Consider the following 22,974-nt stretch of genomic DNA (forward strand, 5'->3'; position numbering starts at 1 on the left):
GATTACTCTGAATTAGCCGGAAAAACATCGAGTGAATTAAGAAATCTGGGAAGCGTGTAGTATATACACGTATATTTCATGTCAACAAAGATACTGTTTAAATGTTTTGGTGCTTAAAGGATACGATTCCCTTATCTGTACAAATCCAGTTATTTCTAACTCTGCCATACCTCACCTAAGCTAGAATTATGGGGTATTTCCTGTGATGACAATATAATGCTTTTTTATAGTGAGGATTTGAAGCCCTGAGAGGAGCTGAAGCTAAGTCTTGTTTTGTGAGAGTGATTCAGGCATTTAGTAAGAATGTGATTTGAATCCTGAATTCATTCATTCTCGGATTTGGTACTCAGTAGAGGCGTCACATTTCAGACTTTATCTAAGGCTCCCTTAACTACCTCTAGGCTTTTTCTGACATTTTTGCGATTGGCCTAGAAGCCACCTGTGATAGTCCATGGAGGTCCGAGCTGTGTGGGAGTGCAGCTCAGGGCTTGGGGGTCCCAAACAGGAAGTGACTTTGGTCCTCAAAGAAGTCACTGCCAGCCTGTCGTCTGGGTTCACTGTGCTGATGAACCAGCCCAGCCTCTTCGTCACCACCTCTGAGTCAGAAGTCTGGGCAGGGCGCAGAGGCTGATGTGCAGATTCCACTCTGGCAACCTATCCCGTTCTCATGGCCATGAGCTTTCTGACCGGCTGCTGTGAACTGGCAGGCCTTGGGTGGGAGGGATGCTGGTCGGGCCAGGGCTTTCTGCTGCCGTCACATGCATCTGCAATTACCTCCTTCCTTTTGCTGGTCGATTAATAGTCTGGCCACGCACCTCTGCCGGCAGGAAAGTCTGTTTTGTTCACTCCTCTCCCTGCCTGACCCCCCACCCCATGACACAGAGCGTGATTGACTTGGCTCAAAGCAAAGAAACAGTGAGGCTGCAGAGTCTGTAAAGCAGTCAGAAGCATGTCTCACTTAGCCCTTGCAATTGTGTTGCCTTGGCTGAGCCTCTTGCCTCCCTCCCCTGTGCTGGCCCTTAACGTGCTTCACCAAGGGATGGTTGCTAATTTGGAAATTTAACGCATCCACCTTCTTTGGGGATGATTCTTATGGCAGTAGAACTACTGAATAGGGCTGAATACCACTAAAATGTGGTAAAGCACTGGACTGGAAATCAGGAAAACTGGGTTCTGGTCCTGGATCAGCTGTGTGGTCCTAGACAAATCTCTCTCTCTTTTTTTTTTTTAACATCTTTATTGGAGTATAATTGCTTTACACTGGTGTGTTAGTTTCTGCTTTATAACAAAGTGAATCAGCTATACATATACATATATCCCCATATCTCCTCCCTCTTGCGTCTCCCTCCCACCCTCCCTATCCCACCCCTCTAGGTGGTCATAAACCACCGAGCTGATCTCCCTGTGCTATGCGGCTGCTTCCCACTAGCTATCTATTTTACATTTGGTAGTGTATATGTGTCAATGCCACTCTCTCACTTTGTCACAGCTTACCTTCCCCCTCCACGTGTCCTCAAGTCCATTCTCTACGTCTGCATCTTTATTCCCGTCTTGCCCGTAGGTTCTTCAGAACCATTAAAAAAAAATTTAGATTCCATATATATGTGTTAGCATATGGTATTTGTTTTTCTCTTTCTGACTTACTTCACTCTGTATGACAGACTCTAGGTCCATCCACCTCACTACAAATAACTCAATTTCGTTTCTTTTTATGGCTGAGTAATATTCCATTGTATATATGTGCCACATCTTCTTTATCCATTCATCTGTCGGTGGACACTTAGGTTGCTTCCATGCTAGACAGATCTCTTCTTCATCTGCCAGAGGGGGAGGGGCAACGGTTGCATTCGATGATCTCTATAAAGTCCAGGTGCTCATCCTTCCATTCTCTTTCCTGTTCATACAGACAGAAATGTTTTGGTCCATTTTTGAGAGTGCCTTCTCTTTTCCTTGGTCTCCATATCTCCCTTCACCTGAGCCTCTCTTGTGGTGAAGAAGTTATGAATCTATTTCTTTCGAAAGCTGCCCAGGGAATTGGGCAAAGATTGTATTAGAGATGCCTAAGTTCTGGGAGTTTTGATTTTGGAACTGACCTGGAATTCAGGATTAATAGAGGTATTGTAGTCCCATCTGGAATTTTATCTCAGAATCACAGGGAGATCAGCCCAGCTAACTGTGCTGCAGTAAGATTTGGAAGTAGACATCTCAGCCGCAGTTTACTCTCTTGCAAGTGACTTGAGCGGGTGCAGGAGGAATAAGCTGTGCCCTCACCTCTCATCCTTAGCGCTGCCCAGAAAAGCAGGGAGGGAGGCTGGAGAGGGTGTGGCAGCAAACTTGGGCCCGGATACCTGACAAGTGGCCGACTTTATTAAATGCCCACTGTTTGGTGACTGAGCCAGGCATTGTGGAGCAGGGAGACTGAGAGGACAGCTTTCTACAAACAAACCCTGCCTCTTCTTGCTTTTGGGCCTCCATCAAGTTGTTTTCTCCAATTGGCAGGCCTTCCCTCTCTTCTTAGCTTATTGAAAATCCTCACCATCCAGGAAGTTCCACCTCTTGTGTGAAGTTCAGCAAACTTTTACTGAGGCCCTTGCAGTTCCCCAGCCCTCTTTGGGGGATACAAAGATGAATAAAGACTTAGTCCCTGTCCTCGGGCGGACCATGCTATATAAATATATTGTCCTGCTTGGGTCACTGTTGCTTCATGTTTCTTCCTTTCTCCTCTTCAGCTAAAGCTTAAGCCCCTTGAGGGCAAAGGCTGTGTTTCGGGGGGCTCACAACCACATCAAGTTGGGTGATTGACTAGAAGGACTCATAAGATTCAACAGTGGGTTTTAGTCACAGCTAAGGTTTCTTACAGCAGAGGATACAGAGAAAGGCAGTGGGAAAAATATACGCATCGCTCAGGCACAGGCTTCCAAGTTCTTCCCTGCCCAGGGCCACACAGGAGCAGCTCACAGCAAACTACAGGGACACCTGTGACATGTCTGTGCCCAGGGAAGTCCACCAAGTCTCAGGGTCTGAGGTGTTTATGAAACAAAACTCAGGACTCCAGCATCGAAAGCAGGTACATGATGACTCTTCTTAAACACTCCTGAGAGGTCCTCCTGAACTGGTACGAACACGCCCCATTTCTCTGGACAGATACGTAAAACAACAAGGTCAATCAGAGACATAAAAAAGCCTTCTGAGGGCCATAGTCCCCGGGGTAGGTCAAGGGTCAATTATGACGCCAGGCTCCCCTGGAGACACACAAGGACTGATCGACAAGACCTTCTGTGTTAACTCCTTCTTCCAAGCTGTGTCTGGTACAGTTCATGTCCCCTCTCGGAGTGCTCAGTGTGGGGCAACACAAGACCTGGCCTCTCCTCTGAGCTCCACTCAGATACACGTCACTATCTACTCACCCCGTCCAGTCCCGTAGACACTGGCACGTGAACCTGTCAAAATCTGAACTCGAACCGCGCCGCCCCCAACCACTCTTCCCCATCTCAGTAACTGTCAGCATCAGTTGCTCTATTGCTCAAGCCCCCAAATCTGGGCATCATCCTTGATTCGCCTCTTCCTCTCACTTCCCACAGCCAATCTGTAATTCCTGTTAATTCTAACTCTGAGGCGCATCCCAAATGTGACCACCTCTCATTCTTTCGACCACCCTGCTCCAATCCACCATCATCTTTCATCTGGATTACTCACCTTCTTAATGTTTCTGTTTGTCTCCCTTATGGTGTGTTCTCCCCTCACCACCCAGAGTGATCCTTCAAAATGTGTACCGGATGTTGTCACTCCCTGCCATTCACAGCCTCCAGTGGCTTCTCAATGTGCTCGGATTAAAATGCAAACATTTTTCTACCCTGCTCGCTCATCATGCTCCAGCTCCAGAGCCAGTGAGTCAGTCTGTTTCCTCCTTGTGTGGTATTCCTTCTTCCAGGACTGTTCTTCCCCTAACTCTTCAAATGCTTGGATCCTTCTCATCCTTAGCATTTTATTCCCACCGTCAGGCCCTCGTGGAGACCCTCTCTGGCCACCCTATTGAAGGTAGCCTTGCCCCTTGCCTCACCTGAAATCATGATTGTTTATATATTTGCTGTCACTCAACGCTGGCTGGAATGTAAGCTTGTGAGAGGAGACGCTTTTCTATCTAGTCCACAGTTTATATCCCCAGCACCCAGCACTGTGGCAAATTCAGAGTAGGCATTCAGAACTATTTGTTGGTACATGTAGCAGATAATTAGTAAATACTCAGTATGTGACTACTTAAAAGTGAAGAGCCGGTCTCTGCCCCTAAAAGTTTACATTCTACTGGCAAGTTGGATGGGAACCAGCAGAACACGCAGAAAACTTCTCTGTGCTTTCTGGTATCCAACATAGGGCGTGTCAGTCCTGCTGTCCTGGACAGCAGAAACCAGCAGATGCAGAGGGGCCCCGTCGAGCAGCTCGAATCTCTCCAGCCCATTGCTCTCTTTGATGGGCTTCTAGGGGCCGTTGGAAGGGAGATACCAGCAGCCTGGAAATTCCAAATGGAAGGCAAGGATCATGGGGCATTGCTGTCTTCTGCAGGGTAGGGGCAGTGGTGTTTTTGCCAGAGCAGTGCTCCCAGTGTACTTGCACCATGCTTCTGGCTTCTTCAGAGCCTGGCTTTATGGGTCCCAAGAGATCCTGAAACTGTCTAATATTCTTCAATAAATTTCCTTTCTGCTTAAACTAGTCAGAGTGGATTCTGTAGTTTGCAGCTAAGAACTCTGACCTATCTAACAGGTTGAGGAGGGAAAAAAAGATGGAAAATCAGAATCCTGACTTATAACTGACACTTAAACTTGAGTGGAAAATGTTAAAATTATACTGACGTTGGGGGCATGACTTCGAAATTGAACTAACACATGTAACTATATCCAAGTGATATGCTAAGTTTGAGGCAGAGTAATTTATTTACTCACATGCCTGGGGAAAATTGTGTATGTTTTTATGTGTATGTACAGGTCCATTAAAAAAAAACAAGCATTTGCTTCTTTCAGTTATATGCTATTATAATCCAGCATAGCTTTTATTACAAGTATGTCAGTTACTAAGGGAAAGAGACTTAAAATATTTTAAGAAAGCAAAACTAAAGTATAGGGACTCCCCTGGTGGTGCAGTGGTTAAGAATCTGCCTGCCAATGCAGGGGACACGGGTTCGAGCCCTGGTCTGGGAAGATCCCACATGCCGCCGGAGCAACTAAGCCCGTGCGCCACAACTACTGAGCCTGTGCTCTAGAGCCCGCATGCCACAACTACTGAGCCCTCGTGCCACAGCTACTGCAGCTCGGGCGCCTAGAGCCTCTGCTCCGCAACAAGAGAAGCCACTGCAATGAGAAGCCCGTGCACCACAGCGAAGAGTAGCTCCCACCCGCCGCAACTAGAGAAAGCCCGCGCACAGCAAAGAAGACCCAACACAGCCAAAAATAAATTAAAAAAAACAAAAAAAACCTAAAGTATAGTGCTTCAGGTTGCAACTCTGGTGCAAACGAAAGAAAGAAAACTAAGAGAAAGCAAGGAAGGGATTACCATAAAAGTCATCACAGTGGTTGATTTTAGGATTGGGATGGGATGTGTGTCAGGCTTCTGAGGTGGCTGGCAAGGTTCTATTTCCTGACCTAGATGAGAACAGGAAGGTACTGACTTTATAATGCTCTATTAAGATCCGTAGTTTTCTATGTGTTAGATTTTACAACCAAAAGTGTTTCAAAATAAGTATATCAACTATTCAAATGTAAATTATTTTAATGCATATGTCCCTCGTGTGTTTTCATTTCAGGATCCCTGAAGACTTCATTATGGATTTTGTCTCTGGGAACACGTGAGTTCCTGTACGAGTTTAACAGAGAATTAGCTTAAAATGTGTATCCTCCCTTATGGTCAAAGCCTTACAAGTGAAAACAAAGCACCATTTCCCTTATCAAATTGGCAAAGACTTTTTTTTTAATTTAATTTAATTTAATTAATTAATTTATTTTTGGCTTCATTGCTGCGTGCGGGCTTTCTCTAGTTGCGGCAAGGGGGGGGGGTTACTCTTCATTGCAGTGCACAGGCTTCTCATTGTGGTGGCTTCTCTTTGCTGCGAAACACAGGCTCTAGGCGCACGGGCTTCAGTAGTTGCTGCGCGCGGGCTCAGTATTTGTGGCTCACGGGCTCTAGAGCGCAGGCTCAGTAGTTGTAGTGCACGGGCTTAGTTGCTTCATGGCACGTGGGATCTTCCCCGACCAGGGGTCGAACCTGTGTCCCCTGCACTGGCAGGCGGATTCTTAACTACTGCACCACCAGGGAAGCCCGGCAAAGACTTTTTTTTTTTTTTTTTTAAAGTATAGAACTTTGTACAATTAACCCCTTATAGATACACACACACTGTTATTTATTATTTTTGGCTGTGTTGGGTCTTCGTTTCCGTGCAAGGGCTTTCTCCAGTTGCGGCGAGCGGGGGCCACTCTTCGTCGCGGTGCGCGGGCCTCTCACTGTTGCGGCCTCTCCCGTTGCGGAGCACAGGCTCCAGACGCGCAGGCTCAGTAGTTGTGGCTCATGGGCCTAGCCGCTCCACGGCATGTGGGATCTTCCCAGACTGGGGCACGAACCCGTGTCCCCTGCATTGGCAGGTGGATTCCTAACCACTGCGCCACCAGGGAAGCCCCAAAGACTTTTTAAAAATGTTATTACTCAGTGTTGGTGAAAGTATGAAGAGATAGGTACTTATATGCCCTGCTGGTAGACATGTAAGTGAGTACAACCTTTCTAGAAAGCCACTTTACAGTCTGGAACAAGGGCCTAAAAAATGTTCATATTCTTTTTCCCAGTAAACTCAATTCTAGGAGATTTATGTTAAGGAAATGATCAGAGATTATGTGCAAGAATGTTCCTTGCAGCAGTTTTGTAATACCGAAATCTTGGAGGCAACATAGATGTTTAACACTCAGGAAATAGTACCATCGCAAGGTGAAATATTATGCAGCCATCATTATGGAGGGTTTTGAATACAGGCACGTAGAATGATGATGATGATGATGATGGTGGTGGCCAGTACTTATTGATCACTTACTATTTGCCAGGGACGACTACACCTCTTCACGGGAATTCTCGGATCCTTGAAACAACACTTTAAGGTGAGTGCTATGATTATTCTCATTTTGCAGATAAGAAAACTGAGGTTCAGAGAGCTTATGTAACTTGCCCAAAGTCACACTGTAAGTAAGCAATAGAGCCAGGGCTTGAATCCAGGCCTGACTACTCCAAATTTACGTAAAGGCTGTTAACAGTAGTAATCTTTAGGTGATGGGATTATAGTGATTTTTAAAATTTTCTAGTTTCTATTTTCCTTTATGCTCTCAGTTTTATACAGTAATCACTTATCAGTTTTATAATCAGAAAAAAAAAAGTAGCAGCTCCTCCCAGGTATTGCTGCCACCCAGGGATATACTGACTTCTGGCGGAAGTGTCCAGGAATGAGGGTAGGGCCGAGGGCCTTGGGGCGGGAAATACTGAAGAGTTTCCTTGGGCTCGGCCTCCCCTGCTCCATGGCTAGTCCAGGTTTTTCCTAAGAACACTGCCCCCTAACGGGACTGGACAAGCGGCCGCCTTGGCCTGGGTTCTTTGCTTCTGTACAAGTAGAGTCTTGCTGAGGAAAGGAATGGCATATGAGCAGTGACAGAGGGCAGGAACGGCCTGGGTTTTGAATTTCCTCCTAAAATTGCCTACCTAAATTCCTGCGTTTCACACTGCTTGCCTCGTAGCTGTGTGCTAGGCAGCAAGAGTTCTGACTTGGCGCCTCTGGTATGCGTCTCTGCCACCTCTACCTTTAGACCAGGGGTCAGGCAGCCTCCTTCTGGCTCTGACTGAGCAGCAACCTTGTTGAGGGGGCCTCGTGTGGCCGCCACTGGGTCATCACAGCTTGTCCTGTTTCCATACGTGAATCAGCGACTCCACCTCCCACCTGATCACAACCGGTCTTTTCCCCAAACTTGGGTCGTTGAGGGAAGATGAGGCAAGAAAATGCAGCAGACTCAGTGTGACCCCCTGCTCTAGGCCTGGGAAAGCTTCCTCAGTGCTCCTGCCTTACCAACAAATCAGTCCATGAAAGAAGGACACTCAGGGAGTTTGCCCCAAGTTAACCGAGAGACGTGGGAATGAAACCGAGCTCTCCTGCTTTCTGGGCCCCCTGTGCTGTCTATATTTAGCCACGCTGCCTCGGGCCTTGTCCACCTTGTCTGAAAGCCAAAGCAGGCAGGTTGCTCATAAACATTCCTGTGCCTGCCAGCTCACGCCAGCCAATCATTAGGATGTCGGTCTTAAAATGCGAGGCTCCCCTTGCACCCAACTCCGAGGGCCTGCAGAGGATACACACCAAGGGATTCACAGCCCGAGTTCTTCCCAAGGCCAAGTGACCTCAGACAAATCCCTGAAAGTGAAAGACATGTGTCTCACTGCTTCATCTTGGCAGGGCTCAGCCAGTGGCTCCCTCTCAGACCCACGGTTCCTGGTCACAGTTCTTTGAGTGTGTTGACCTACTTTCTCCCCTTCAGAGGGAAAACAGAAACCAATACGTGTCTCGCGAGTACTCTTGCTTTCAGGAACGTTGATTCTGTCTTCTGGCCCCTTGTCCTTTCCGTGCTCCATTGTCACTCTGCTCTACCCACTTCAAGCATGACTGAAGCGGAACCCTGAGTGTCGCTTACTGTCCCTGTTTCACAGCTGTGTTTTCAGAGGCGGTGTGGCCCACACGTCACGGGGATGGGGACAGAGCCTGCCTACCCCTCCTTTCCCTACTGTAGCCCCTGCTGTTAAGTGGCATGTGCTGGAGTGAAGTTGCTTCTGCATGAGAACCTTTTGGGAATCAGCAGGGTGTCTCTGATTTTGTGACTGGGCGCATTATGGACTGAGAGACATCCAGCTTGACTTGACCGTTTCCTACATCTTTGATGTGGGCCTCCGAGAAGAGTCTTAGGTGGCTCAACTCTTTAGTTGCTTTGACAGGCAGAAATCTCCTATGGACAGTGTGTACAGGTGACTCTCAAATACCTACATTGAGATTTTCAGTGGCAAATTAATCATTTTAGGCTGTCTTTACCCTTCCCAGTATGCATGCCATTTCCCGCTTCTCTAGACATCAGTTAGAATCAGCTTGGAAAGTATACACTCATTTTAATATCAGTCTGAGAAAAATTAATTAGATGGATAAATCCGCTGGGGTTCAGAGGTAGGTTATGGCTGCGTCATATGATGAATTCCAGAGTGCCTTTGGGACTATTGACTGGCTTTAATAAGCTGCCATGTCTGTTCTCCATGACCATGGGTAATGGAGTGTATCTTGTTTAGCTCCCCTATCCCTGGCTGCTTTGTCTCCTTTCTTCCCAACTCGTCCCTGTGTGCAGAGCAGATCATATATAACCAGCCTGCCTTCTAGCATCCTATTAGATTTCATTGACATTGGGTAACATGTGATTTTAGGAAGGTTCCAGGTCCTTTTCACCAGCTCCAAAATCATATTGGAGTCGTGGTGGCCACAGGAGGCTGCACCTCAGCAGCCGGCTGGGCCAGGGTTAGGGTGAGCCCTCCCTCTGGAGAGCTGAGCCGGCGGCAGGTGGGGAGACAAGGTGTGGCTGCGGACGATGGTCAGGGATCTCTGCTTCTTGCGGCTGTAAAGTGCCTGTCCTGCACTGGATCATCTGGGTTGGTTGGAGGCACAATGAGAATGCATAACAACAGGACCTCTGTCTCCCCAGAACTGGAGAGGGGAGGGGGCGACTGGGATGGGGCACGAGGATGAACTGCAGGCAGTGGATAGAAAGGGTGATATTACTGAGGAGGTGAATGATGGAGGGGACGATAATGAAAGTTATTACCTTACCGTATGCCTCAAAGTTTCCCCAAGACGCTGAAGTGAGAAGAGCCAGACTGGCAGGGTGGAGAGAAGGGGGGCAGCAGTTGGAAGAAGCTCACCGAACCTACCCTGTCATAGCCAGCACACTCTGGTGCCACGCTGACCTATGCAGCCTTCTGTGATGAGGGCAATGTGCTTTGTGTGCGCTCTCCAATATGGCGGTCATTAGCCACATGTGGCTTTTGAACACTTAAAATGTGGCTGATGTGACTGAGGAACTGAATTTTTAGTTGTAGTTAATTTTAATTAATTTAAATTGACCTACATGAAAGGATGCTCATCATTGCTAGTTATTAGAGAAATGCAAATCAATACTACAAAGAGATATCACCTCACACCAGTCAGAATGGCCATCATCAAAAAATCTACAAACAATAAATGCTGGAGAGGGTGTGGAGAAAAGGGAACCCTCCTACACTGTTGGTGGGAATGTAAATTGGTGTAGCCATTATGGAAAACAGTATGGTGATTCCTAAAAAAACTAAAAATAGAGCTGCCATATGATCCAGCAGCCCCACTCCTGGGCATATATCTGTAGAAAACCATAATTCGAAAAGATACATGCACCCCAATGTTCATAGCAGCACTATTTACAATAGCCAAGACATGGAAACAACCTAGGTGTCCATCAGCAGAGGAATCGATAGAGAAGGTATGGTACATGTATACAATGGAATATTACTCAGCCATAAAAAAGAATGAAATAATGGCATTTACAGCAACATGGATGGACCTAGAGATTATCATCCTAAGTGAACTAAGTCAGAACGAGAAAGACAAATACCATATGTATGATATCACTTATATGTGGAACCTAAAATATGACATGAATGAGCTTATTTACAAAACAGAGACAAACTCACAGACATAGAAAACAAACTTATGGTTACCAAAGGGGAAAGGGGGTGGGGGAGGGATGGATGGGAAGTTTGGGATTAGCAGATGCAAACTAGTATATATAGGATGGATAAACAAGGTCCTATATAGCACAGGGAACTATATTCAGTAGCCTGTGATAAACCATAATGGAAAAGAATATGAAAAAGAATATATATATCTATAACTGGGTCACTTTTGCTATACAGCAGAAATTAGCACAACATTGTAAATCAGCTATACTTCAATAAAATTTAAAAAGTAAATAAATAAATCGACCTAGCCATGTATGGCTAGTGTTTGTCCAGTGGGGGCAGTGCAGCCCTAGAGTCACAGTTGACAGGGGTGAGTGGGGCGGTCCACGTAGCACAGGGAGATCAGCTCGGTGCTTTGTGACCACCTAGAGGGGTGGGATAGGGAGGGTGGGAGGGAGGGAGACGCAAGAGGGAGGAGATATGGGGATATATGTATATGTACAGCTGATTCACTTTGTTATACAGCAGAAACTAACACAACACTGTAAAGCAATTATACTCCAATAAAGATGTTAAAAAAAAATAAAGCACGGACTGCAGCCGGCAGCCCTGGCGTAAATCCTGGTTTACCATTTGCTAACTCTGTAACCTTGCACAAGTTATCCAACCTCTTTGAGCCTATTTTCTCATCTGTAAGATGGGGAGCCTAACAGTACGGACATCACAGAGGGCTGTTGGAAAGATTGAATGAGGTAATCCATGTAAAACTCTCAACAAAGCGCCTGGCATCTATGAGGCTCTCAGTAAGTGGTTGCTGTCAGGATGTTTTTTTTTTTTTTTTTTAAACATCTTTATTGAAGTATAATTGCCTTACAATGGTGTGTTAGCTTCTGCTTTATAACAAAGTGAATCAGTTATACATATACAATATGTTCCCATTTCTCTTCCCTCTTGTGTCTCCCTCCCACCCTCCCTATCCCACCCCTCTAGGTGGTCACAAAGCACCGAGCTGATCTCCCTGTGCTATGCGGCTGCTTCCCACTAGCTATCTATTTTACATTTGGTAGTGTATATATGTCCATGACACTCTCTCACCCTGTCACATCTCACCCCTCCCCCTCCCCATATCCTCAAGTCCATTCTCTAGCAGGTCTGTGTCTTTATTCCCGTCTTGCCACTAGGTTCTTCATGACCTTTTTTTTTTTTCCTTAGATTCCATATATTTGTGTTAGCATACTGTATTCGTTTTTCTCTTTCTGACTTACTTCACTCTGTATGACAGACTCTAACTCCATCCACCTCACTACAAATACCTCCATTTCATTTCTTTTTATGGCTGAGTAATATTCCATTGTATATATGTGCCACATCTTCTTTATCCATTCATCTGTCGATGGACATTTAGGTTGCTTCCATGTCCTGGCTATTGTAAATAGAGCTGCAATGAACACTTTGGTACATGACTCTTTTTGACCTATGGTTTTCTCAGGGTATATGCCCAGTAGTGGGATTGCTGGATCGTATGGTAGTTCTATTTGTAGTTTTTTAAGGAACCTCCATACTGTTCTCCATAGTGGCTGTATCAATTTACATTCCCACCAACAGTGCAAGAGAGTTCCCTTTCCTCCACACCCTCTCCAGCATTTATTGTTTCTAGATTTTTTGATGATGGCCATTCTGACCGGTGTGAGATGATATCTCATTGTAGTTTTGATTTGCATTTCTCTAATGATTAATGATGGTGAGCATTCTTTCATGTGTCTGTAGGCCATCTGTATATCTTCTTTGGAGAAATGTCTATTTAGGTCTTCTGCCCATTTTTGGATTGGGTTGTTCGTTTTTTTGTTATTGAGCTGCATGAGCTGCTTGTAAATCTTGGAGATTAATCCTTTGTCAGTTGCTTCATTTGCAAATATTTTCTCCCATTCTGATGGTTGTCTTTTGGTCTTGTTTATGGTTTCCTTTGCTGTGCAAAAGCTTTTAAGTTTCATTAGGTCCCATTTGTTTATTTGTGTTCTTATTTCCATTTCTCTGGGAGCTGGGTCAAAAAGAATCTTGCTGTGATGTATGTCATAGAGTGTTCTGCCTATGTTTTCCTCTAAGAGTTTGATAGTGTCTGGTCTTACACTTAGGTCTTTAATCCATTTTGAGTTTATTTTTGTGCATGGTGTCAGGGAGTGTTCTAATTTCATACTTTTACATGTATCTGTCCAATTTTCCCAGCACCACTTATTGAAGAGGCTGTCTTTTCTCCACTGTATATGCTTGCCTCCTTTATCAAAGATAAGGTGACTATATGTGCGTGGGTTTATCTCTGGGCTTTCTATCCTGTTCCATTGATCAATATTTCTGTTTTTGTGCCAGTACCAAACTGTCTTGATTACTGTAGCTTTGTAATATACTCTGAAGTCAGGGAGCCTGATTCCCCCAGCTCCATTTTTCGTTCTCAAGATTGCTTTGGCTATTCGGGGTCTTTTGTGTTTCCATACAAATTGTGACATTTTTTGTTCTAGTTCTGTGAAAAATGCCAGTGGTAGTTTGATAGGGATTGCATTGAATCTGTAGATTGCTTTGGGTAGTAGAGTCATTTTCACAATGTTGATTCTTCCAATCCAGGAACATGGTATATCTTTCCATCTATTTGTATCATCTTTAATTTCTTTCATCAGTGTCTTATAATTTTCTGCATACAGGTCTTTTGTCTCCTTAGGTAGGTTTATTCCTAGATATTTTATTCTTTTTGTTGCAATGGTAAACGGGAGTGTTTTCTTAATTTCACTTTCAGATTTTTCGTCATTAGTGTATAGAAATGCAAGAGATTTCTGTGCATTAATTTTGTATCCTGCTACTTTACCAAATTCATTGATTAGCTCTAGGAGTTTTCTGGTAGCATCTTTAGGATTCTCTATGTATAGTATCATGTCATCTGCAAACAGTGACAGCTTTACTTCTTCTTTTCCGATTTGGATTCCTTTTATTTCTTTGTCTTCTCTGACTGCTGTGGCTAACACTTCCAAAACTATGTTGAATAATAGTGGTGAGAGTGGGCAACCTTGTCTTGTTCCTGATCTTAGTGGAAATGGTTTCAGTTTTTCACCATTGAGGACAATGTTGGCTGTGGGTTTGTCATATATGGCCTTTATTATGTTGAGGAAAGTTCCCTCTGTGCCTACTTTCTGCAGGGCTTTTATCATAAATGGGTGCTGAATTTTGTCGAAAGCTTTCTCTGCATCTATTGAGATGATCATATGGTTTTTCTCCTTCAATTTGTTAATATGGTGTATCACATTGATTGATTTGCGTATATTGAAGAATCCTTGCATTCCTGGGATAAACCCCACTTGATCATGGTGTATGATCCTTTTAATGTGCTGTTGGATTCTGTTTGCGAGTATTTTGTTGAGGATTTTTGCATCTATGTTCATCAGTGATATTGGCCTGTAGTTTTCTTTCTTTGTGACATCTTTGTCTGGTTTTGGTATCAGGGTGATGGTGGCCTCGTAGAATGAGTTTGGGAGTGTTCCTCCCTCTGCTATATTTTGGAAGAGTTTGAGAAGGATAGGTGTTAGCTCTTCTCTAAATGTTTGATAGAATTCACCTGTGAAGCCATCTAGTCCTGGGCTTTTGTTTGTTGGAAGGTTTTTAATCACAGTTTCAATTTCAGTGCTTGTGATTGGTCTGTTCATATTTTCTATTTCTTCCTGGTTCAGTCTCGGCAGTTTGTGCATTTCTAAGAATCTGTCCATTTCTTCCAGGTTGTCCATTTTATTGGCGTAGAGTTGCTTGTAGTAATCTCTCATGATCTTTTGTATTTCTGCAGTGTCAGTGGTTACTTCTCCTTTTTCATTTCTAATTCTATTGATTTGAGTCTTCTCCCTTTTTCTCTCGATGAGTCTGGCTAATGGTTTATCAATTTTGTTTATCTTCTCAAAGAACCAGCTTTTAGTTTTATTGATTTTTGCTATTGTTTCCTTCATTTCTTTTTCATTTATTTCTGACCTGATCTTTATGATTTCTTTCCTTCTGCTAGCTTTGGGGTTTTTTTGTTCTTCTTTCTCTAATTGCTTTAGGTGCAAGGTTAGGTTGTTTATTCGAGATGTTTCCTGTTTCTTGAGGTAGGCTTGTATTGCTATAAACTTCCCTCTTAGCACTGTTTTTGCTGCGTCCCATAGGTTTTGGGTCGTCGTACGTATCTCCATTGTCATTTGTTTCTAGGTATTTTTTGATTTCCCCTTTGATTTTTTTAGTCATCACTTCGTTATTAAGTAGTGTATTGTGTAGCCTCCATGTGTTTGTATTTTTTACAGATCTTTTCCTGTAATTGATATCTAGTCTCATAGCGTTGTGGTCAGAAAAGATACTTGATACGATTTCAATTTTCTTAAATTTACCAAGGCTTGATTTGTCACCCAAGATATGATCTATCCTGGAGAATGTTCCATGCGCACTTGAGAAAAATGTGTATTCTGTTGTTTTTGGGTGGAATGTCCTATAAATATCAATTAAGTCCATCTTGTTTAATGTGTAATTTAAAGCTTGTGTTTCCTTATTTATTTTCATTTTGGATGATCTGTCCATTGGTGAAAGTGGGGTATTAAAGTCCCCTACTATGATTGTGTTGCTGTCAATTTCCCCTTTTATGGCTGTTAGTATTTGCCTTATGTATTGAGGTGCTCCTATGTTGGGTGCATAAATATTTACAATTGTTATACCTTCCTCTTGGATCGATCCCTTGATCATTATATAGTGTCCTTCTTTGTCTCTTATAATATTCTTTATTTTAAAGTCTATTTTGTCTGATATGAGAATTGCTACTCCAGCTTTCTTTTGATTTCCATTTGCATGGAATATCTTTTTCCATCCCCTCACTTTCAGTCTGTATGTGTCTCTAGGTCTGAAGTGGGTCTCTTGTAGACAGCATATATATGGGTCTTGTTTTTGTATCCATTCAGCCAGTCTGTGTCTTTTGGTGGGAGCATTTAATCCATTTACATTCAAGGTAATTATCGATATGTATGTTCCCATTCCCATTTTCTTAAATGTTTTGGGTTTGTTATTGTAGGTGTTTTCCTTCTCTTGTGTTTCTTGCCTAGAGAAGTTCCTTTAGCATTTGTTGTAAAGCTGGTTTGGTGGTGCTGAACTCTCTCAGCTTTTGCTTGTCTGTAAAGGTTTTAATTTCTCCATCACATCTGAATGAGATCCTTGCTGGGTAGAGTAACCTTGGTTGTAGGTTTTTCTCCTTCATCACTTTAAGTATATCCTGCCACTCCCTTCTGGCTTGCAGAGTTTCTGCTGAAAGATCAGATGTTAACCTTATGGGGATTCCCTTGTGTGTTATTTGTTGTTTTTCCCTTGCTGCTTTTAATATGTTTTCTTTATATTTAATTTTTGACAGTTTGATTAATATGTGTCTTGGCGTGTTTCTCCTTGGGTTTATCCTGTATGGGACTCTCTGTGCTTCCTGGACTTGATTAACTATTTCCTTTCCCATATTAGGGAAGTTTTCAACTATAATCTCTTCAAATATTTTCTCAGTCCCTTTCTTTTTCTCTTCTTCTTCTGGGACCCCTATAATTCGAATGTTGGTGCGTTTAATGTTGTCCCAGAGGTCTCTGAGACTGTCCTCAGTTCTTTTCATTCTTTTTTCTTTATCCTGCTCTGCAGTAGTTATTTCCACCATTTTATCTTCCAGGTCACTTATCCTTTCTTCTGCCTCAGTTATTCTGCTATTGATCCCATCTAGAGTATTTTTAATTTCATTTATTGTGTTTTTCATCGTTGCTTGGTTCCTCTTTAGTTCTTCTACGTCCTTGTTAAATGTTTCTTGCATTTTGTCTATTCTATTTCCAAGATTTTGGATCATCCTTACTATCATTATTCTGAATTCTTTTTCAGGTAGACTACCTATTTCCTCTTCATTTGTTAGGTCTGGTGTGTTTTGACCCTGCTCCTTCATCTGCTGTGTGTTTTTCTGTCGTCTCATTTTGCTTATCTTACTGTGTTTGGGGTCTCCTTTTCACAGGCTGCAGGTTCGTAGTTCCCGTTGTTTTTGGTATCTGTCCCCAGTGGGTAAGGTTGGTTCAGTGGGTTGTGTAGGCTTCCTGGTGGAGGGGACTATTGCCTGTGTTCTGGTGGATGAGGTTGAATCTTGTCTTTCTGGTGGGCACGTCCACGTCTGGTGGTGTGTTTTGGGGTGTCTGTGGCCTTATGATTTTAGGCAGCCTCCCTGCTAATGGATGGGGCTGTGTTCCTGTCTTGCTAGTTGTTTGGCATAGGGTGTCCAGCCCTGTAGCTTGCTGGTCGTTGAGTGAAGCTGGGTCTTGATGTTGAGATGGAGATCTCTGAGAGATTCTTGCCATTTGGTATTACGTGGAGGTGGTAGGTCTCTTGTGGACCAGTGTCCTGAAGTTGGCTCTCCCACCTCAGAGGCACAGCCCTGATGCCTGGCTGGAGCACCAAGAGCCTTTCATCCACACAGCTTGAAACCAATGAAACAGCAACGTTCATTAACAAAGTAGGCGGCTGCCCACGTGGCTTAATTTGAAGGTTGCTCGAGCTCTCTCTTTTAATGGAAGGTCACGGTGCTTGGAATCCACAAAATCTGACCCACTCTTTGAGCCTTTCAGGAGGATCCTTACAAGGCACCTGGCACTGGCAGTAGCAGCTGCTGGATGCGACGACGAAGATGATGAGCCTCCTCCTGTCTATCCGTTCAGGGTGGTTGGGGGAGGGACGAGGGGTGTCGGGCTGGGTGGGTGGAAGGAGAAGGAGGGCAGGGCAAAAGCTGTCAGGATGTTTTGATGTTAAGATGTTATGATGTTTCGTCCTATCTTACTTTTCTGTGCTTTGGCCCTAGTCGCTGAACATCAGTAAATCAACCTGACTTGCTAAGTGCCTGGAGGTGTGAGGATAATGACATTTGCCCTTATTGACTCCCTTGAGCTCCATAGCACAGGATCTGTTATTTGATTTTGTAACTTTATTGTGTCTGAGCTCTGAATGAAATGAGATTTTTTAATGAAAGAAAAGATGAAATAGTCAAGGTCAGAATAATAACATGAAAAAAGTCACATGTCCCACATTTCCAATTTCCCATTCATTGAACAGGCATTTGCTGAGAGACTAGTGATTACAAGCACAGACTCTGGAGCTAGACTGACTGGGCTTGTATCCATTACTAGCTGTGTAACTTGAGCAAAGTTACTTAATCTCTCTGTCTTTATTTCCTATTTGTCGATTGGGCATAATAATACTACCTGCCTCATAGGGTTGTTATAAATGAATCAATACATGTAAAGCACTTATAGAATTACTTGGCACTGATATGCACTTGATAAATATTGGCTGATGTGATTACTATATGCTAGGCACTATATTAGGTGCTGGTAAAACAAAGATAAGGAAGTACCATCCCTGCCCTCATTAAGCTTACAGGCTAGTAGAGGGAGAGAGCTACATGAACATAGAAATACAATAAGATACTACAGAAAATAAAGATGCAAGATGCTCAGGATGCTGAGGGGACATCAAGAAAGAAGAGAGCAAGTTGGCTTGGTTGGAGGGCAAAACTTTTCATGGAGCTGGAGAACAGGTAGTGGTGGGGTGCATCGCAGGTACATGTTTGTAGAAATAAACAAGGATGATGCATCCAGAGAACTAAAGGCAGTTGATAAATTGGTATGCCTAGGATGTAAGGGAGAGGGAGTAAGCAGAAGACAGGATTGAAAAGGTCGCAGGAAGCAGGTCCTGAAAGACCTTATACATTAGGTTTAAGAATTTGTACTTTATCTTGAACAATGGGAAACCATCGAAAGGTTTTAAGTAAGGAAGTACCATGATCAAGGGATTTCAGAAGGACCCTACTGGCAGCAGTCGGGGGTCAATACTGGAGGCAGAGATACCAGCTAAGAAACTATTGTAGTCATCCAGGCATGAGATGATGAGATTGATGACCTAAGGTAACTGTCACGGGGAAGGAAAGGTGGGGAACAGTACTGGGGATGTTACGAAGAGGTCCAACTGACTGGTGAATACAGAAGGAGGACCAGTTTTGAAGAGGAAGTCGATGAAGTCATTATGGGACACCCTGGGTTTATGTAAGGCATTTGATAGTAGTTCTGGAACTCCTGGAAGAAGGAGGTGAGGACTGGAGATACAAGTGTGGGAGACATTAGAACTCTGCATCAGGCCCCCTTTTTCTCATTATCTGCTTTCTTCCTAGGTTATTTATTCCCAGGGCTTTAAATACTGTATCTATGTTGATGAATTCAATTTCTAAACTTCCGTCTCTAGCCCTGACCACCTCACTGAAGTCTATCTAGACTTCTATAACTAGCCATCTACTTAGGATCTCCAGTTGGGTGACTCATACACATCTCAAATTTAACATGTCCAGAACTCAGTTCTTGAAGCAATCCCCAACCCTGCTTGCTCCTCCCCTTGTCTTTCAGTCTCAGTGAATGGCACCCACCATCTGTCTAGTTGCTTCAGCCAAAAACCTGAGGGTCAGACACTCTGGTTGTTCCTTCAAGTTGCCTTTGTAAGAATTCCTTCCTCTGCCCATCTCTTTTGAATCTCATTCTACTCTTCAGGCTCTCCTTGAAGTAATCCTAAGATCATACATTTCCGAGGGCTTCACCAACCTCCATCCATCTCCTGACTCATTCATTCAGCAAATATTCATTGAGTACCTTCTAGGTGCTAGAGATTCAGCAGGAACAAGGCAAATAGAGTTGCCACTCTCATGGAGCTTACATTCAAGTGGCAGGGAAGACATATAATGAACAAGCAAACCAATAAATGAAACAACTGCAGATGACAATAAACGCTGGGAGAAAGTAAAACAGGAGATGCGATGAGACACTGACCAGGCTCGGGGCCTACTTAGTTGGGATGATCAGGGAAGGCCTCACTGAGGAGCTGACACTGGAGCTGAGACGTGGATGATGAGAGAACATTTTAGGTAAGTTCAGAGACCCTCAAGAGAGAGCAAATTATAGCTGGGAGCATAGCAAACAAGGATGGGATGAGATCAGAGATTTAGGCAAGGGCTCTATCTTACTAGGTCAAAGTAAAGAGCTTAGATGTTATGCAGAGTGTATTCGGAAGTCCTTGGAGGGCTTCGAAGCAGGGAGACTGATATGAGCTGATTTATATATTTAAAAGTGGGCTCTGGCTGTTGTGTGGAGAATGGCCTATGCAAGCAGGGAGACGGGGCAGGAGACTGTTGCAGGGATCTGGGAGAGATGACAGTAGCTTGCATTACATTGGAGGCCACGGACATGGAGAGAAGTAGAGAGACAGAGTATGTTTATTGGAGAGAGGACTGGTGGAATTTGTTGGATGAGGGATGGGAGACGAGGGAGAGGAAGGAATCAAAGGTACTAGCACAGTACCTAGTAGGTGCTCAATGAATATTTGCTGAATGAATGAGTCAGGATATGGATGGAGGTTGTTGAAGCCATGGGAAATGTATGATCTTAGGATTACTTCAAGGAGAGCCTGAAGAGTAGAATGAGATTCAAAAGAGATGGGCAGAGGAAGGAACGCTTACAAAAGCAACTTGAAGGAACAACTAGGGTGGTAGGAGGAGAAACAGGAAAGTGTGATAGTACAGAAGGCAATCCTGTTTCCCTCTCCAGAAGTAACCAATGCTAACAGATGGGTGGGTAGCCTTCCAAATCATCTTCTATATATTTACATACATTCACAAATGTTTATATTACATGCATATGTAGTTTGGGGTTTTATGTAAATGAACTCATAGTACATGCATTATTCTAGCACTTGCTTTTTTTTAAAAAAAAAACAGCTTTGTTGAGCTATAATTCACATACCATACAATTCACACATTAATTAAAGTGTACAATTCAGTGGTTTTTAGTTACATTCACAGATAATGTGCAACCACCACCATCGTCAGTTTTTGGAACATTTTCATCACCTCAAAAAGAAACTCTGTACCCTTTAGCTATCACCCCCTTATCCACAATCCCCACCCATAACCCTAAGCAACCACTAATCTCCTTTCAGTCTCTACAGATTTGCCTATTCTGGACTTTCATATAAATGGAAGCATATAATAGCTGGTCTTTTGTGACTGGCTTGTTTCATTTAGCACATGTTTTTGAGGTTCATCTATGTTATAGCATGAATCAGAATCATTCTTTTTATTGCTGAATAATATTCCATTGTACATATAGACCACATTTAGTTTATCTATTCATCAGTTAGTGGACACTGGGTTGTTTCCACTTTTTGGCTATTATGAATAATACTGTTCTGAACATTCAAATACAAGTTTTGGTGTAGACGTATATTTTCATGTCTCTTGAGTATGTACCAAAGAGTGGAATTGCTGGGTCATATGGTAGCTCTCTGTTTGACATTTTGAGGAACTGCCACACTGTTTTCCAAGGTGGCTGCACCATTTTACATTCCCAGCAGCAGCCTATAAGGGTTCCAGTTTCTCCACATCTTCACCAACACTTGTTACAATCTATCTTTTTGGTGATTGCCATACTCAGGGGTGTGATATCACTTGCTTTTTAATTTAAGGTGCCTTGAATATTGTTCCATATCAGCAAATATAGATTTCTTGTGTATATAACTGCTATGTAATGTTCCACAGAGACCATGCTTTTCAAGATGATCCTGTCTGTACTGTTGTGTTATTTCCTCCCCCAGGGCTCAGCAGAATGGACATAGAAACAGCAGTGGTCGATGATTGCATTGATCCAAATTTGGAAGCTGTGTGGCAGGTAAGGCAGGAGGATGAGGTGAGAATGGTGTTGATGGTAATGGTGAGAGAGTTCTTGAAGTGAGTTATCAACCCTGGTGCATATCATTCCTGTGTAAGTGGCAGTGACGAGGAGCTGGCATGGATGGTATAGCATAGTGGCTGGAACCTTAAAAGTAGGGGTTTTGCATGACACTGGAAAGATAGTTTTTTTTTGTTTTGTTCTGATTTACCCATTTCCTTTGTTGAGTTTTGCTTTCTTTTTTTTAAGGTAAGCTGGGACGAAGTGAGAGAGTGGCATGGACTTATATACTACCAAATGTAAAATAGATAGCTAGTGGGAAGCAGCCGCATAGCACAGGGAGATCAGCTCGATGCTTTGTGACCACCTAGAGGGGTGGGATAGGGATGGTGAGAGGGAGATGCAAGAGGGAGGAGATATGGGGATATATGTATATGTATAGCTGATTCACTTTGTTATACAGCAGAAACTAACACACCATTGTAAAGCAGTTATACTCCAATAAAGATGTTAAAAAAAATCTACAAACAATAAATGCTGGAGAAGGTGTGGAGAAAAGGGAACCGTCTTGCACTGTTGGTGGGAATGTAAATTGATACAGCCACTATGGAGAACAGTATGGAGGTTCCTTAAAAAACTAAAAATAGAACTACCATACAACCCAGCAATCCCACTACTGGGCATATACCCTGAGAAAACCATAATTCAAAAAGAGTCATGTACCACAATGTTCATTGCAGCTCTATTTACAATAGCCAGGACATGGAAGCAACCTAAGTGTCCATCAACAGATGAATGGATAAAGAAGATATGGCACATATATACAATGGAATATTACTCAGCCATAAAAATAAACGAAATTGAGTTATTTGTAGTGAGGTGGATGGACCTAGAGTCTGTCATGCAGAGTGAAGTAAGTCAGGAAGAGAAAAACAAATACCGTATGCTGACACATATATATGGAATCTAAAAAAAAAAAATGGTTCTGAAGAACCTAGGGGCAGGACAGGAATAAAGACACAGACGTAAAGAATGGACTTGAGGACACGCGGAGAGGGAAGGGTAAGCTGGGATGAAGTGAGAGAGTGGCATGGACGTATATACACTACCAAATGTAAAACAGATAGCTAGCGGGAAGCAGCTGCCTAGCACAGGGAGATCAGCTCGGTGCTTTGTGACGACCTAGAGGGGTGGGATAGGGAGGGTGGGAGGGAGACACAAGAGGGAGGAGATATGGGGATATACGTATATGTATAGCTGATTCACTTTGTTATAAAGCAGAAACTAACACACCATTGTAAAGCAATTACACTCCCATAAAGATGTTAAAAAAAATTACATCATTCACTGTTTTGTCTTCTTAAACAGATAATTCAGAACATAATATAACCTTCCTTTGTGACTCAGAATGGCCATTATGACCATCTGCTTTTGCCCTGGACCTTTGAGGCATGTAGGA

General features: G+C 43.4%; 1 protein-coding gene across 13 annotated transcripts in view; it reads left to right on the forward strand.

Moving 5' to 3' along the window:
* LOC309620767 (uncharacterized protein) overlaps positions 1-22,974 on the forward strand; it is a 96,968-nt gene that overhangs the window by 25,768 nt on the left and 48,226 nt on the right. For 12 of the 13 annotated variants that reach the window (XR_014239604.1, XR_014239606.1, XR_014239607.1 and 9 more), the window contains 3 exons: positions 5,795-5,836; positions 7,077-7,130; positions 21,442-21,515. Coding sequence is in view for 2 of the 13 variants with exons in the window: in XM_082377645.1 (XP_082233771.1) it covers positions 5,795-5,836; positions 7,077-7,116 (82 nt within the window). In the remaining 11 variants the exon portion in view is untranslated. Of the gene's footprint in view, positions 1-5,794; positions 5,847-7,076; positions 7,131-21,441; positions 21,516-22,974 lie in introns of all 13 variants that reach the window. The other variant, XR_014239605.1, reaches the window with a different exon arrangement.

This window comes from Balaenoptera borealis (genome assembly GCF_965194805.1).
Source record: "Balaenoptera borealis genome assembly, chromosome: X".
Lineage (NCBI taxonomy): Eukaryota > Metazoa > Chordata > Mammalia > Artiodactyla > Balaenopteridae > Balaenoptera > Balaenoptera borealis.